The sequence below is a fragment of the Psittacula echo genome, assembly GCF_963264785.1.
Source record: "Psittacula echo genome assembly, chromosome: 4".
NCBI lineage: Eukaryota > Metazoa > Chordata > Aves > Psittaciformes > Psittacidae > Psittacula > Psittacula echo.
Genome location: NC_137738.1, coordinates 113,418,440 through 113,436,103, shown reverse-complemented (window position 1 = coordinate 113,436,103; position 17,664 = coordinate 113,418,440). Strand labels below are relative to the sequence as shown.

The 17,664-nt window shown below is 41.8% G+C and overlaps 1 protein-coding gene across 2 annotated transcripts; it reads right to left on the bottom strand.

Annotated features, from left to right (window-relative positions):
* Positions 1-334: 334 nt before the first annotated feature.
* PLEK (pleckstrin) lies at positions 335-17,346 on the bottom strand. Of its 2 annotated transcripts, none has more exons than XM_080615256.1 (9): positions 17,189-17,346; positions 13,860-14,018; positions 8,794-8,975; positions 7,495-7,586; positions 6,895-7,079; positions 5,674-5,778; positions 3,935-4,018; positions 3,246-3,315; positions 335-2,299 (listed from the first exon to the last, which is right to left on the bottom strand). In XM_080615256.1, exons 1-9 carry the CDS (start codon positions 17,234-17,236, stop codon positions 2,160-2,162), a joined length of 1,065 nt encoding a protein of 354 aa, XP_080471382.1. In that variant the 5' UTR covers positions 17,237-17,346; the 3' UTR covers positions 335-2,159. The 2 variants fall into 2 exon arrangements, with proteins under 2 accessions (XP_080471382.1, XP_080471383.1); XM_080615257.1 differs by having other exon boundaries at positions 13,860-14,015; positions 17,189-17,324.
* Positions 17,347-17,664: the final 318 nt, after the last annotated feature.

The window sequence follows — 17,664 nt, the reverse complement described above, 5'->3', positions numbered from 1 at the left end:
GCTTATCAGAGAGAAAAGGTCTGTGAAATGTATTGATTTTCTTGTCAGGCCCTGTCTGAAAATGGACTAGGGCACATTCTCCCTAGAATACAGAGCTAATTCTTGATGTCAAGAAATGCATAAGAACCTGGCTAAAAGGAAAAACAGTTTGAAGTCACTCCCAGTATGAGTTTCAGGCAAATGAAAGCATTTATAGCAGGAAATATAGGTAGAGTGGCATCGGACATACACTTCCAATTCTTCTGTTTCCACCAAGAAGCAGGGACTCCCACAAACCGTTGTGTGTGATCTATCTTCAAAAGAACTACCTATCAGGTTAGAGACGCTATTGCTATAGTCTGGTACACACATCAGAGCTCTTCCACAAAGACACTGACTACCGTCATCTACCAGAGAAAATACAGTTCATACATGGGCAGATGGACCCTTGACTGGGCACAGGGAAAAATGACACGGTCAGAGACTGGTAAAACTTTTTAGTTTTATTAAAAATTAGGAGTTCCATCCCTTCTTTGCTAAGCTGGGGAAGTTTCCGTTATTTGGTTGTGTGACGTTTCATCCATTTTCCTGTGCCATAAGAGTATTTTGGGGTTAGTGAGCTCAGAAAGCAAAAATAAGCAGCAACCACAAAGCAATTATCAAGGAAGCAGGCTGAGCAAACAGTGTAGTTTTTTTCCTTCCTCAGAATGACAAACCAGGCTTCAGTAGCCCTGTCAGCTTGTGTGGGATAAAGGAAGTGCCTGCCAGAAGCTGATTTCCCCTGGATGTCTTAAATAGACATGATGATGTGGTGGCCTTGCCAGCCTGCTGCCCCTCAAAGGCTGTGTTTCCTTTGTGACAAGCAGTACTAAGTCAAAAGCCTTCATGCTCATTAGCTCAGATACAAGTATAATTAAGCAGAATTGAAGAGAAGCTTTAGATCCAGATTTATTTTTAAGACTAAAGAGATCTGAATAAGAATTGTTAAGGATAAGGTACCTTATTAGATCCAGGAGCAGAGTTTTAAAACTTTTGAAGTTTCCTTGCACTCAGAAACATCAGTCTGCATCAGGAACAGCCCACATGCAGAATATGACATTAACTTTAATTTCAACTTCTGCATAAAATTAGACTTAGAAGCTTTATACAGCCAGAAAACAATGTGAGGATTGATCAGGTAAACTGATCTTGTCAAATAACGTTTATTTTAGTTACAGCAAGCTAAGGTTTCTCTTATACCACTAAGGCACAGAACCAAGGACTGAGTATGTTGCTGGAGGTTAAAAAAGAAAAACCTGAACAAACCAACTTCAATCAGTAGTTCAAGTAGGTAACCCATGGATCCTTTCCTTTCTCCTTTCTATTTAATTCAAATACAGGTCAAATCAGCAGTACCTGACATCCTACTAACTGCTTTGGGGATCTAAATGAAGGGAAACAATGGTCCTAGAGCAGATTCTTGTGGAGAAATTTAGCAAAAGTCAAAATCAGGTCAGATAAAGAGCTTGAACTGAGATTGCTTCATATTTGAAATACTGTGGAAAGAAACTTTTCCTCATACAACTGTCATCACATCAAGTTGTACTTGCTTTCTACAAGGTGTTTCTATAATTGTCTTCATTCTTCCCTTCCTTAAAACTGATGGATTATAAAGGAGTGGATCAGGTTTCCAAGCAAGTTGATTTCTTTCCCTAAATCTATGGCATCATTTGCATAGGTGAACAAGCAGTAAAAAGATCTAGCAAAGAAGGAAGCGTAAAGTTTGTCTTGGGAAGACTCTGAAATATCTCAAGATACTGAAATGCAGCAAAGGCTGGATGGTGACTAGTTCAGCTTCTCACAGTGACGTGACTCTGTTCCCTGTTAATGGTGAAATCCTCACTGCCAGCTGTGGCAGCACAAAAAGGTATAAAGTACTACCTTCCCAAGGTGGACTGATTACTCCAAGTGGCACACACTACTATGGCATGTTCTATGCTAAAATTCAGTAAAATATTACCATAACACAAGTGGAAAAATGATACTTTGTTAGTGCCCACTATAGCATTGAAACCTACTGCCCACCCTCACCCCTGCCCACAAGCCTTAGGATGCCTTTTTTGGATGATACTGCTTTCTTTCAGTGAAATTTCTGTTCTAAGTTATTCATTTCAGTTGTCTGTCTTCTTGGCAGCTCATCTTCATTTTCCAGTCCTAGAAACTGCCTGAATTGCTTTGATCCACTCTGTACGCTCTGTGGATGAGGCTGCTTGCAAGTAATAGTGGATATCATTTGCTGTGATAATTTCAAAGAGGATGTTCTCAACATCATGCTTCTTGGCTACGGGGAAGAGAAACAGGGAAGTCAGAAGATATGAAACAGTACCTTGTGTTTACAAAGTTTCTTCCTTTACACACCGTAAGGGGATTTCCTTCCTTTCTAAGGAGACTGATAAGGCCTTCACAAACTGATTGCAAGATCGGGTCCATGAGATAGGTCTCTCTTGGAAAATAACCCATGAATTCCACACATTTCACCTTCAAGAGTCTTTGGTTAATTGATCTCCAACCATGGAAAGGTCTGCAATCCTGCAGACAGGTCATATTCCCAATTTTCCCCATATTCCCCCTGTTCTTTAAGGTCCCTTCCAACTCTAACCATTCTATGGTTGATGAAACCCTTCCATGCCCTGCCAGCTACAAATCAAGACATTCAAGTTCTTGTCACATCCAGAATCTCTGGTTCTTTTCATATCTGCCACCACAGGCTACATGGGTGCTGAGATGCCAACAGACTTCCTTGCTGGGTATGAGTTTGCCACTCCCATGGGGAGCAGAATGCATGGAATGAGTGTTTCTTGCTCCTTGCAGCAATGCTTAGCCATTGCTGTTCCCACAGCTTCTAGTTTTGGGAGGGAACAGAATGCGAACAGTAACAATTTGTGGCATAACCATTTCTAACTTGAATGTTCCATCCCAAACTCATCAGCTAAAAAAAGCAAACTCAGCTTACTTTGTCTAAGGCCAGTTATCCCAACGTAGGGGTGGTGTTATCCTTTTGACAGGTCTTCTCTGAACAACTTATAAAACACAAGATTCCCTCTTGCAACCTTTACCATAATATCACTCTCCAGTAATTACAACAGCAATAGAGAGACTAGTCACTAGAAGAATTACTGGACCATTGCACACAGATTGGTTTTGAGTAAAAACCACTTGTGATTTCAGGCAGATTGAAAGAATGTGCCAAAAATGTATTATACAGCTAATTCAATATGGTTCCTTACAGTCAGGCATATCTTCCACTGCTGTCACCACACAGCCTCTCAAGTGAATGGCTCCCAGTGGTTCTTCTCCCTGGTGAGGACATGAAATCAAAATGAAATTCAACACTTCTGAGACTGTTCATATGTTAATATGTGGCTACAACACCAGAATGGAAACAAAAACATCTGGTGACATGATATGTCACGTGAGAAACCAGGGGATCCTCAGTCGATGCATGACATGGAGCATGGGGGGTATAGTAGAGGAAAATAGGAAATCTCTTCAGGGATTTGGAATTCAGGATCTGCAGGGTATTTAGCATGTCCTGAACAAACATATGAGAAGAATATGAGCCTTGTGCCAACTATAATTCCTTTTTCAATGTCACAGTGAATAGAAAAAGACCTAGTTCATTTTAATCAAATGAGAGCACACATTAATTCTAATTAATCCCAGAGAAGAGGTGAGAGCACAGTTCAGTGTTACCTGTTCCCAGGTCTGGGTGACACTTGCCTCCCTGACTTGGCAGCCCCAGAAACTATCCTCCACCCTGCTTTTCCAGAGGATGGCTAGGCCGTGTGAGCACAAACAGCTCCACTGTACTGCTTGGTCTTTCCTACCACGCATTCCCATGCAAATACTCCATTCAGATACTTCTATAAGGCATTGGCTTTAAAACAAACAAGGAAATAAACCAAATGTCTCTTACTCCAGCTGGGTCATAGTAGTGAAGATATGCAGGGTCCTCTCTTAAAACAAACTTTCTCACTTTCCAGTTCTTCCTCCGATGTCCCTAGGAAAATTCAAAACCAGGAACATCATGAACTGCTTTACCTGCAGGCACTTACAGTCAGCTTACCCATACATGAGAGAACAGCCAAATACGAAAGGAAAAAAGATGAATATTTTGGACAGGAAGTATTCACTGCATCCCACTTTTTCGCACAACTGGCCTTTCACACCAGTTTCTCTTTTTATGTGTCATATGAAGCAGAACAGCTTCAACACAGGAGATGCCCCTAAACACATTTCATAACCTGGTAGTCACGACATTCACATGAGGTGTCTGAAAACTGAGTTTAAATGCTTGCCAGAAAACATGGCTGCAAAATGTCTTGCAGGAAGGTACTGTGAGCTATTGGCAAGGATGAGCTGAAGGTCTTTCTTTCCTGCAAGACAAAACTGATCAACAACAAAAAAGGCTTATCTGGCTTAAGAACCCTGGGGAGGATTCCTGGCTGAGAAGCTCAAGCAGAAATAACACCACCTTCCAATATGGGTGTAGATGCCTCACTGCTGTTTTCAAGACTGAAATGATGGGTTGGGCAAATCTAGATCTGCTGAAAGCATTCTCAGCAGAAGCACTAATGCTTCTGAGCAATGATCCACAGGTCACTGAGGGTGACCAATTCCAGACCAACACTAGTGGAAGACTGTCACGAATCACTTCCTCTCAGCATTTCAAAATGTGTTTCTCAACCAGCTATGCTGCATGGAAGTTCTTACTAACTAGGCAGTTGTGAATGTGACAGGGTAAAAGCAGAAAGATGTGTATCTAACTGCTTCTATTTCTTTCGAGCAATCTGATTGAGCAATAGAAATACAAATGAGGACCACCAAAAAGTTCTTAGGCTTCCAAAGAATATTTTAACAGTGAAGGTTCAGACTTGATACTAGGAAACATTTATTTACAGAAAATATTGTCAAACACTGGTACAGGTTTCCTAAAGAGGTTGTCAATGCCCCAAGCCTGTCAGTGTTTAAGAGGCATTTGGGCAATGCTCTTAATAACATGCTTTAACCTATGGTCAACCCTGAGGTGGTCAGCCAGTTGGGCTAGATGATTATTGTAGGTCCCTTTCAACTGAACTATTCTCTTCATTTAAGAATCCTGGTCTTGCCTTCCATTCACTAATATCTGCTTGCAATGGCCCCAGAAAGTAAGCATCTTATCATCACAGTCACCATATTGCTTAAAGTTTTGCTGGAAAGGAAAGGTATACAGTTACCTGTCACCTTACAGATGGGACAGAATTAAACACTAGTAACTGAGAGGACTCTTTTGCTCAGGTACACTAAAAAAGCCCGTGAAAACTGGCAACTGAATCCAGTTGTGTATCCAGAGGACACTGGACTGGCAGCCTTTTTACCCAATTCACCAATGACTTGTCACATCTCCTGCTTTAGCACCCTTTACTAATCAAAGCTATAACCTGCTTTATTTTGTAGTAAGAGCAATAAACCTTGCAAAGTTGGGCAGAAGGCCTGCTGCCATGCTACAGCAAGCATTCTTTGTGCTAAGGCAAGAGGGGCAGAGATGAAACCTATCAAGTGCAGAGATGCCATAGGCTAGTTTCTCCCTTCTCTAAAGCTTTTTGTTGTAACAGTGTCATCCTGTTTCCAATGAACATCATCCCAGTGACAAAATGGAACACACGCAATACTGACCTGTTTCAGCAAACATCCTTGTTTGACCACTATGCCTCTGAATTCTTCTTTCAGGACCACATCATCATCACTAGAATTTCCATCACAGAAAAACCCGCTGTCTGGCTGCATGACCACAAGAGAAAATTCAGAAGTTACACAGCTGCCGCATGTCTATGTACATGTACAAATATGGCTTCTCTTTGGCTTCCCTCCTCCTTAATGTAGGATGGTAATGATGTAAATGTAGGTAACCATTCATATGGCTTAGAGTAAACATCTGTGCTGTCAACTGGTATGATAACAAGTCAGACATTGACCTGCTGTGGTCTCCTCACACCATATTGGTATTGAATCAAACTAGAAACAAGCTGAAAGTAAGCAGAGCACACATGGGCTGCTAGGAGTGCCCCAGGTAGCCAGGAACTGTGATGGCCACAAGGCTGCTTTCATCAGCTGTGTCTCTGCTTCCATTGCTGCACAGGTGAAGTGTCCCTGCCACAGACACATTCTAGGAAGACAAATTAAGTAATGGAAGAGTCATTTTCTGAAGTCAAGTGATTCTATGTGGTAAATGTAAAGAAAATTGTCATATTCAAGCATTTTCATGTGACAGAAGGCATACTTTTTGTTAGTGTAAGTTTATAAGCCAAACATCTTTAAAACAGTATTTGACTGTGATATTGCGGGTTCTTCAAATCAATCCACAGAACTCGAAGCAATAAATCAAAAAGGCTGGGTAAACTACCCAGGACAGGTGTTATTGGGGGATATTAAAATCTTCTTTGCTCAGAGGCAAGCTGTGTATGCGTGTATGACATGCACTGACTCAGATTTGATGGCTCTGCACAAAAGGAAAAAAAGGATTTGTGGCTTGTGTCATTCCAAGAAGCCCCATGATAATGAATTATTTGCTTGCCTCCTGCTGAATCATCAGAGGAACTGATGGTTAAATTCTGGTCACTGGTGAAATTACCAGGAACAAAGCCTAAGTTATAAAGAACCCAGCTTAAACTCAGCACTCAGTTCACACTTAGAAGGGTACGAGAAAAAAATGTCCTGCTTACAAATATTAAAGTGAGCCTGTTCATTCTGACTGTCACGTAGAGAAAGACAATTAACATAGATCTCTTTGCTTCTGTCCAATCTTTCCTCTAGGACTTAAGAAACCCATCAAGAAGCCTGAGAAAAGCAGAGCATTAGTAATTCTGAGACAATTAAAAAAACTAATGCAACACTCACGAAGTAATAGTAGGCATCGCTGAGATCTAAGAAGGGGGTGTCTGACAGTCCCTCAGCAGCAGCCTTGGATGTATCCTCTGCAGGCTGTAGGTAGCCTTCACTCAAGAGGGAAGAAGCAAGCATGAGACCTTCTTTGCGATTTCGGATGGAGTTACTAGACACCAGCCAGTCAATCACAGTAGTGCCTGGTTACAAAGGAACAAACAATATCAGCCACAAACCATTTGATGGAAAGCAAGACAGAAATTACCGTGTGACACTGCTTGTTGATGAATAATTCAGAAAGGAATAATTCTTCTGGAGTTAAGTGTTTCACGCAACTTTCTACAAAGATCTTTATCAATCTTTATGGCACTGGTTAAATTTCTTTCTCTTCTCTTGCTCACACAACCAAACACTTTTTCAAGCTTCATCCTTAGGTGCTCTAAGTTGTTGGTCAGAAACCAAGTTGGTCAACCAGTGTTGGTCAGAAAAACATCTGCCAGGCTTTCTTCTTAAACTTCTCTGTGCTCTACAGAGCTTACAGCTGTTTCATCTATATATAGCCTCTCAGCCTGTGCTCCCTTTGCTATACGAAAAAGCAGGACAAGAGCTCCTTACCAGTAAAACAGTGATTGTACACTTTTTTGTCTTTTTCCAGCTTCAACTCCTTTATTCCCTTTTCAGGATCTTTCATTGAGAGGTACAAAGCACTGCACATAAAAAGAACCACAGAAACTTAGCAAATAAAAAGCTTTAGCCAGTTTGCGCAATAGTATCATTGTCATTCACAGGATCTTCATGTTTTGCTGGCATATCACTCTCTGCAGGGTTACAGCACGGCTTAGTTTAATCTCCTGAAAAATCCATGTTGCAAAGCCTGGAGGCCTCTGTCACAGCTAGAGGAGCAGAGGGGCAAGTGCTCAAGCGGTTCACCACACCCCCATGATTTCAGAATGGAACAAATTATGTAGTGTGAACGCAGTGAATACCCACTCCTGAGGCATCTCCACAGGGCCCCACAGCCTTGGTGCCAATAAGGAGCTCACTGCTCTGCACTATGTTCCCCCAAAGGTCCTTGACTGAGCAGAAAACCTGACACTGTGACATCTCCAAAGACCACATGCTCTCAGAGGCACCAAGTAACCTCAGTGAGCCCGGGCATGACTTCCTTCCTCACATCCGCTTTTCACTTGCTCAGAACTCTTGGAGCTCTGGAATGACAAGAAAGATGAATATTAAATGTCCTTTGGCCTGTCAGTCAGGGTGATCCTCTGCTGAAGCAGAGAAGTGAAATTTAGCTGGATCTTGCCCTGTGCAGTTTTACTGTCTGATAAGGAACACTGCAGGTTCATTTGTATCTTGGTATTTACTGCTCAGAGGCAAGAAGTTGTCCTTAGCTTTTTAAAGTACTGACAAACAGATGGCTTCCTGCGTGTGACCTTTATCTCTTCTTCTCCATTTGCCAGTTCCAAGTTCTCTGGCAAGCACCACTCTACCCTCAGCATCCAAAACCTAGGCTAACATCAGCGTTCCTCTGGAAAGCAAACAAAAGCTTTAAAATATTTTTACAATAGATTATATATTGTATAAAAATGCCTCTCCTGGCAGAATCACACTTGGCTGGGGTCTCCTCTTCCACTGCAGTGTGCTCAGAAATCTCCTTATCAGCAAAATCCTTTGATAAATAAGCATGTTTTGGTAAAAGACGATGCATTGAAAATTATTTTCCCAGTTCTGATTGCTAGCTCATTTCTGCCACGTTCTGAGCTCTATAACTGTTAGTGATGTGGAAAGGACTGAAAGAAACCAGAGGGAGCATGGACAGACACGCTCATAGCTTGTCCAGAAGAAGGTTATGTATCTGGCACACTGCCTGCAGATGGAAGTAAAAGGGGGAGCAGAGCTGTGAGAACAAACCTCAAGTTGATTGTTTCAGGCAGTCTGATAGATCTTCTTGTGGATTTTCTGGCAAACCGCTGGCCTCCATCTATGCAATGAATCGCTCTCTTGATATCTCGTACCCAGGCATCTCTCTCCTCCAGGTAGGCAGCTTGAAAAAAGTGGTCCTGCTGCTTGGCTGCAGTGAGCTTGAAGACAAACTGGAATGATAAATGATGTTTCTTTTAGAAGTCACTTTAGTGTAGCCAGCTGGGCACAGTTAACCCAGTACCACCACAACATGCAGCCGACCTGTGCCTGAGGGACTACTGAAAGTGCCTTACAGCCACAGTTCCATTTAAAAACCTCTGAAGAAAAGCATGAACAGGCAGTGCAGGAAACTGACTCTTGTTATTTCCTGCTGGGTGACCCTGACATTGTCATTATAGCCAAGGTGAGTGGCACCAATGTAGTGGCCTATTTTAGCTTGTGCTGGGAAGTTCAACTGAGAGGCTCAAAGTGCCCAGCCCTGCAGGCTTACACTGGGTGTAAATTTCTGTTACTGTTTATAAAGATGTGGTCAGTCTGAAGGAGGGAAAAATACCCACTTCATGTAGCTCAGCTACTGATTCACAAGGCGAGAAAAGGTCACAGTCACACTGGAGAGCAGCTGAACACATCTGCAGCTGAGCAAGCCTTTAAGGGCTTGGTAGGGAGATGGTACATCCCACCTATGGCTACATCTTATGATCGCTACCTATCTAAGCACACTAGCAACAATGGAAAAACTATTTCCCAAAATGAGAAAAGATCTTTTAAAGGTAATTCTGAGCAGAAAAGAAGAACATCAACCTGGGGGAGGAGGGAGAAGTGGGGGAAAGAAATAAGGAAAAATAAAATCCAACCCAATAACCAAGAAAACCCAAACCCAAAGTTCACACTGTTTGATCTCATATTCAGCCAGTGATCTTTTCAATGGAAAATCAGAATCTAATTACTCAGGCAAGAGGGTTTCCACTTCCTCTAAAATACAGTTCTCCATAAGCAGAATTGTAATTTTTTCCATAGTTGTATTAGAGTAAGTACAAGAGGTTCTGTCTCAGCAGGCATCTAAAAGTGACAGGCGAATCAGCAAGCCAACAGCATGGCTTTATGAGGGCAAGTAAAGCAGAGGCTGTCATCATCAAAGAGCAGAGAGTGGTGAGTCTACAGCAGTGAACTGAAAGCACTGAGTCTGCTGAAGCCCACGTTTGTAAAAGGCACATTTCTGAACATCCCCAGTATGCATCTTCCAGATTGTTGTCAATGTGAAAAATTCTGACACCCTGACATTGTGTGGAAGTCCCACTGAGTTTCATGGAAGACAGATATCAAAGTTACAAACAGTGGGTCCTGAAAAATCCATTTCAGACAGAAAAGTAACCATTTCTGATGAGACACCATTCATCTTTCCAGCAACACCTACCTTTTCTATTATGCAGTAAAGAGCTATATCCTGAAAATCAATGTATGGTACATTTGTGAAAAGCAAACAGGTTAGTGCGAGGTGTCCCTGCCCATGGCAGGAGGGTTGGAACTAGATGATCTTAAGGCCCTTTCCAACCCTAACTATTCTATGATTCTATGAAATCCCAATATCCAAGAATCATGCTTACACACCAGGTTAACAGAATGAAATACCAGATCATTAATACAAGCTTTTACTAAAGGGAAAATCAGCAATCTCAAAGTCAAAGAGCTCAGAAGGAATGTACAGTGAAATGCCAAAGAAGAGTTTATTCCCAGTACACAGAGGAGGTTGGGAAAGCTCTTTCTCTTAACTTCAGCTCTTAGAAAGCTAGGCCACTAATTTAGACATCCAGGCTCCCTCTGAAATCAGTGAAAAGGTTGAGTTTCCAATCTTAGAAGTGACCAAGTCTCCCTCTGATGATGTGCTTCTGTTTGTGCTTTAGTGAAAATTAGACAATTAGACTGTACTAAATACTAACATTTTGGTTTAAATTAGGACAAATGTATCTGACTCTAAGCAACTATACATGATAATGCTACCCACAGGAAAGCCATGGGGAAAACAGAGAAAGCTCAAGCATAGCAGAATTAATATCGCATTAAGCAGTGATCAAACTTCAGGTCAAGAATGGTGGTGAATGCATTTTGAAACAGAATCTCAAAATATACAGTTGCAGTCTCTTCTGAACAGGTTATATTTATTTCTGTTTAACAAAGCCAAGATTGCTTCCTTTCCCCACAGCACCTGCTTTTGGCAACTGATTTAGTAAAAGTGTGTTGGTGATGCCTCCCGAGTTTTCAAGCTAGGCCCCAATACAGATACACAAGCTGATTCAAAAAGCTTAAGTCTAACCAAATGAATATAAAAGTCTGCTTATGGCTCAACAGTCCCTGTCCCAAACTGGGTCCAAGTGAGTGAGACTGGCTAATAAGAATTATCCCACTTTTCACCTTCAGAACTCCTGTCCTAAAAACATACATTAATTTCTAGCCACATGAAACAAATGTATACAAACCACTAAGAATCAGAATAATTCCCGTAAGAGGAAGAACTATATGTTTTGGCATGCAAGCAGTGAGAAGGCAGGATGGAATACAGAGGCATTGCTTGTATACAATCCCAGTGACAGTGTCATTCATACAAATAAGCATGTTGAAGTTTTGACTGTTTGAACAGTGCAAATTGTAATTCAATATGTTTCCAAGGCTATTAGTCTATGAATTATCTCACCAACTCAGTAAGGAGGATCCAACACCCGCTGAAGTTGTTTGGATTGCTTCCACTGACCAGCAAACTCTGCATCAGATCTCACTTACGAGAAGGTGGTTTGGGTGCCTCAACCCCCAGGTCTGAGATCCTTCCTTTTTTCTCTATTCTTCCTCAGAAAAAGCCCCAGCAACTAAAGTGAAGCCTAAAGTAAATCTCAATATTTAAACTCATAATGTAAAATGAAGCATCATGTCCACTGCAGTCAAAGGAAGGCTCCTCAAAGACTTCATCACCCTTTGATACAGATGCAATGTATCTTCTGCTAACTGCTACACCTTTAAGCAACCCTTTGGGCAGGCGAGGATGTCTCTCACTCTGCCCTCAGCAGACAACAGACACTTCAGACCTCTCTGCCTAACTTGTAGAATGTACCTATGCTGGTCAATTATCTTTTCATTATTGTTAAATGTGTTACTGTTAATGACGTTTTGTATTATACATCACTCTTATAGACAATAGTGATGTCAGTGCCTCAGTATGAGTTAAAAAACAACCCAACCCAACCAACCAATCAGGAAAAAAAAAACCACCCAAAAAACACAAACAACAAAAACACTCCCACAAAACTGTTTGGAAAAGAATGCTTTGTGAGAAAAACTTAACTTCCACCATTATAATGTAGGACCCATGATACTCTTGGATACAGTACCCTTCTCCTCATGCATTATACCACATAAGTAGAGTGCTGTGATGAGGCTTGTTAATTAGATAATGTAGGAACATGGTTTCAAAACAGCAGAATCAGAACCAAGTGTGTGATACACTCAGATATACTTAGTTTCTGTTCCTTTATTTGGTAATTTCATGTTCCTGCCCTGCACTCTAGTCCCTCGATGTAATTCTGCTTTACCTTTATTATCCATGGTTTACAAAAGATGTAAAGCCAAGTGCTGTAACTGAGGGCTCTCAGCAGTGCTCAGGCAATGCACTGACATGCAGCCACACTGGCTGAAGCAGAAGTTTAGGCCTGAAGCTGTAGGGGTCAACCTTATTGGTTGACCATGCCCAAGGGTGGCTCAGACAGGAGCTGTTAGCAATAAGGAAGAGTAAATGGGCTCCAGTAGCAGTCAATCTCAAACCCTTCTGAATCAGTTGAATAATCTCCCTTGCCAGCTCAGGGATCAAAAAGCCTGGGGTGGGAATATATGATTGCACAATTCTCTTCCAGGCATGACAATACAGTCTCCTTCTGTGGACAACTCCCAGCACCTATGGATAGCTAGGAAAAGCAGGTGGCTCTTGATGATCCTGCTTTGGATGGGATTACCAAGGTAACAGCTCTCTAAAACCTTTTGTTCCCAGGAGAAGCAGCCATCTACAACTTCTTTGACTCAGCACAGAATTAACAGCAACCTTTATTCTCTGCCCCATCCTTTTATTGTACTGCCTCAAAGAAGTAGGAGATCCTTTTTCTTAAAGAATATAAGTTTAAAAAGACTTCATAAGAATCAATTTCTTTTAATATATAAATATGGGGACTGCACAAAGAAGGAAAAATAAAAGAAAGAAGAAAAAAGAAGGAAAGAAAGAAAAAGGAAATCCAGCAGGTCCAAACCTGACACCAGGGACCCTGACTCCACTTACCACAAAACCTAAGGACAGGTATAATTCTCTCCACTCATATGAGAAAATGCAGCTTTCTCTCTCATGCACTCTCACACTTTCTTTCTATTTTTTCTAATGCTCTCAGACTTCTATCTTCAGTCAGGTATCCTCGTGGTAAACTTCTTTAAACTGTAATTATACAATCTTCCAGATTCTGGGGAACCCCTTTGTCAAAGGAATTCCTGAGGGTATGATGCCTATTTGATGAAACCAAGTTGCCGAAATAACAAACGACTGACCATAGATAGGATTCTTTGCCCATATTGGAAATCCTGTTTTACCAACAACTGTTTTGCATGAACCCTATAACAAAATATGTGTGTTTGTACATTTATCTTCCTCTATCTTTTTTCAGTCACATAAGACTCTGAATTTGCAAATATAGTCATCTCTGTGTTTTACTGGGGAGCGGGACCTGTGTGTGCACTTGCTACCTTTGACTTTAAGAGATCCCAATTATGTAGGCAACATTTGGACTACTCTCTCAAGGTCAGTTTTGGGTTTTACTCCCTGAGTGTAGATGTGACTCAGTCACTTGCAAAAGCCCTAGCAGTAACAATGCCGTGGTGATTAATACAGATTTCATTGATGTGAAATGTGTGGGGTCACCAAATGGTAATAAAATGGTTTGGAAATACAGCTTTACTTAGGCATTTGGGTCACAGCATTTATCTCTTTTCTGTATCACGATTTTTTTCATTGTTATTGAAAAAGTACTTACCATTCTTTTGCCAAAATCTTGGCATGGGCTGTTAATAGAGCTTCCCTTTAGTGGGACCATCCCTTTGGGGCTGTTGTCACCCTTCCGCTTGTAGAATTCAATTCCATCTTCTAAAAGCACAACCCACATCGGCTTCCAGGTATTAAACATGCTTCCCTGCTGCAATAAATCATTGTGTATATTATGTTCAATAAATCACTCTCTTCACATGATACCCCCTGAAGATATGACCTTCCAGGGAGTGTGTGACATGCTAAAATAACTATAGCTAGTGTCTCAAGGAGAACATATCACAACCGCACCCATAGAATCATAGAATCATAGAATAGTTAGGGTTGGAAAGGACCTTAAGATCATCCAGTTCCAACCCCCCTGCCATGGGCAGGGACATCTCACACTAAACCATGCCACCCAAGGCCTCATCCAACCTGGCCTTGAACACCGCCAAGGATGGAGCATTCACAACCTCCCTGGGCAACCCATTCCAGTGCCTCACCACCCTCTCAGTAAAGAATTTCTTCCTTATATCCAATCTAAACTTCCCCTGTTCAAGTTTGAACCCGTTACCCCTTGTCCTCTCACTACAGTCCCTGATGAATAGTCCGTCCTCAGCATCCTCCCCATCTCACTACACAGTTAAAGAGCACTGTTGTTATTCTTCTGACCACCATTTTTTGACCCTTGTAGTCACCTCAGCCATGAGTGTGTCCAAAAATCACACTGCCTGCCCCAGGAGGTGTTCCTTTTCAGTATCAGTCCCAACTACTGTCTTCAAGATGATATAGTAGCAATGTTACGAATAATCCTCAAAGTTTCTGGATGTGAACTGGCACATTAGAACTGTCTCATTAACTTGGGCATACTTTGTGATATTTAGGACTTGGTGCTACAATACAGTCAGCTGTTGAGGCCTGGCTGTCTAGTAAGAAAGCACACATCTCAGAGGATTTCTAGACATACAGGTACAAACTGTAAGGGTAATGAACAGTACAAGTGCCTGCAGCTGCAGATCTCCAGCTGCTGAGATAAGGAATTGAAGCGCTTCATTTCATCTTTTAAAGTTTTTACTTCCCATTCCTGAAACACAGGTGTCAGATGCAAGAAATACAGATATAAAGATAGGGCCAGATCCTACAAGTAGTGAAACACACAGTAAATTCTAAGGGTCTCAGAGAGGAACAACCTGTTTCTCTGTGTTGAGCATGATTAACTGCTAAAATTACTAAGACTGGTGCGTTCTAGCTAGGTGTCCTCTATGGTCCCACCACTTGTTGAAGCTGGTTGGGGTCACAATCCCAGGTACCCAAGTGATTTACTACTCAGCCAAATGAACATTTAGATATGCTGAATACCAACAGTTCCTCTGAAGAGTTACCAAGGCACAACCAACATTTGTAGGCCCCAAATCAGAGGCCATCCTTCAAAAACATTAGCTTCCCTTGCTTTCTGTTACAAAGAGACACCTAAATTTATCTTCCCCATCCTACGACTCCATCCACTGCATCCCTGCCCACCTCAGATGATGGTGGCTCAGCCGTGCTAAAGTGGCAGATAGAAGCAAGGCAGCCACAGTTATGCTGTGAAAATGGCCTGTTTTGATTTGGTAAACCTGAAAGCTGGGCAGATGCGGTTACATTTGCACTTTGTATTTCTGCAGAAGTGAATGGGACAGAAACACACTGAGCCTTTTGGTTTTGTTTTTGTTTTTAATTATTATCCAGATGAACCATTTGTCACATCCTTTTTGCTTCCCTACCTTCCAAGAAAGGCCTTTGAACTCTGAGTAAGACCTTATGTTCAATTACAGAGCAAGGAGGGAAAACTGTCAGCTGAGATCTTATTAAGAGCAAGACTTGCTTCTAGCCTCCGCAGCCCACACTAGGGGCAGAAGGTGCTCAACAAATGCTGATTATGTACTTTCCTCCTCTTCATTATGCCTGCAAAGTGAAAACATGGATTTGACCTCCTGAAGGAGTCATCATGCAGCCACAGGTCCCTTTGCAGACAGTGAAGACCATTTGTCACTGACTTTCTCCTCTTGATATTTACGTTAGGGTGGGGAACAGTGCTGTGCTTAGGGGTCAGTGCTTTAGCTTGGACAATATGACCTCCAAAAGGGAACAAGGGCCTCATCTGCATACGGGTTGACTGCCGTTTGCTTTTGATTCTATTTTTATTTAAAAAGCAATAAGAATTTACCATTATTTGAGAGTCTAAATTGACCCACTGGTCAATTTTCTGCTAAGAAATAAATTAAGACGATGGGCCAAGGCAAGAACTGTTGCAATTTCCTTTTGTTTGTGGGTTTACCATAAGCAGTATTTCTGCTCATAAACAGACAAGTCCAGCACTTCCTAAAGCCCAGACTCCAACATGCTTTACCAATGGAAGCCACTACAGAGCAGTGTTAAGACTGGCAGTCTCAGATGCACATCATCAGCAAACTCAAACATGGTCACATTGTTCTCATCTAGAACATCTTATGAAAGATAAGCAAGCTTTTCCTGGACTAAAGATCAAGCTGTCACACCTACTCCAAAGACTGCAGACACAGACAGGTTTTCGTTGAATTGCTCTATGAAATCATTAGCTACTTTAAAAACACACAAAACTTCCCTTTGGTAGAACAACTTTTTATAACATCTGCAGCACTACAATATCAGAAAATTAGCTGTTTCTTATGCTCACATGACACAAAGTCCCCAAAAGTATACAAACAGAAGTTTAAGCTGACCTAAAACCCCTTAAGGGGTGAACTTACGCTTCTTGGAGGTCACACAGTCCAAGCTAAACCACTGACCCTCAAGCACAGCACTGTTCCCCACCCTAATGTAAATATCAAGAGGAGAAAGTCAGTGACAAATGGCCTTCACTCTCTGCAAAGGGACCTGTGGCCCCACACAGTGCCTTGAGGCCAAAGTGATCTGACCTCTTTAATCTCACTATGCTTCCTTACTGTTTAACTCAGCAATTAAGTGCAGTTGAGTAGCCTATGTCCATTTCAAGCTGTTGCTTGTCTTGCCAGGCTTCCACTATGGGCATTAGATTACTTAATAAAAATACAAATCTTTTGATCCAAAGGTACATCCCAGATATGTGCAAAATGCCTTATGTAGTATTCTGAGAAGATAAAACTGCTAGCAAGTATCTCTATGATCACTAACACCACATTGGTTTACTGCTGAAGGAATTCTGTTCATTTGCCTTTTCTTTTTGGAAAAAAAATATCCCTTTTTTAATAACTGAAACCAAAGTATGTTTTCCTACACCTCCCCAGCCTGTTCAGAGTTAGCTTCCTCCTCTACTCAGTCCAAAGCTGCCCTCCTTACCTTCTTAACCAAGTACCCCTCCCTTATACGCATCGGTTCTCGCTCCATGTCTCAGGCAATCCCGTTCTCTGGTCTATCAGCGCTGGCCGTGAAGTTCTTCTGGCAGCAAAGTCTGTGGGCTGGCATTTTTACAGTACAGCTGTGTCACTTTCACAAGTTCCTCTGCCTGCTAATCACATGAAAACAAGCCCATTTCCTCTTACAGAGCGAGAGATAGGGAAACGCAGAAGCACGTGTGTATTTATAGTTCGCCTCTGACAGAACAAGCAACAGCCTGACAAAACGCTCAACTGTATCAAATACAGCCAGCCTTGATGACAGAGTCCTGAGAGATAAAATAAGCATCTTAGTGCCCAATCCCAATAAATCAGGCCCACTCTGCAAATACATGAACTCTAGCAAGCAAACAGCTTGGTGTGCTGAGCTGCTGCTTGGTGCTAGCCAAAAGGGTCTCAGAGGCAGGCTTCCAGCTCACC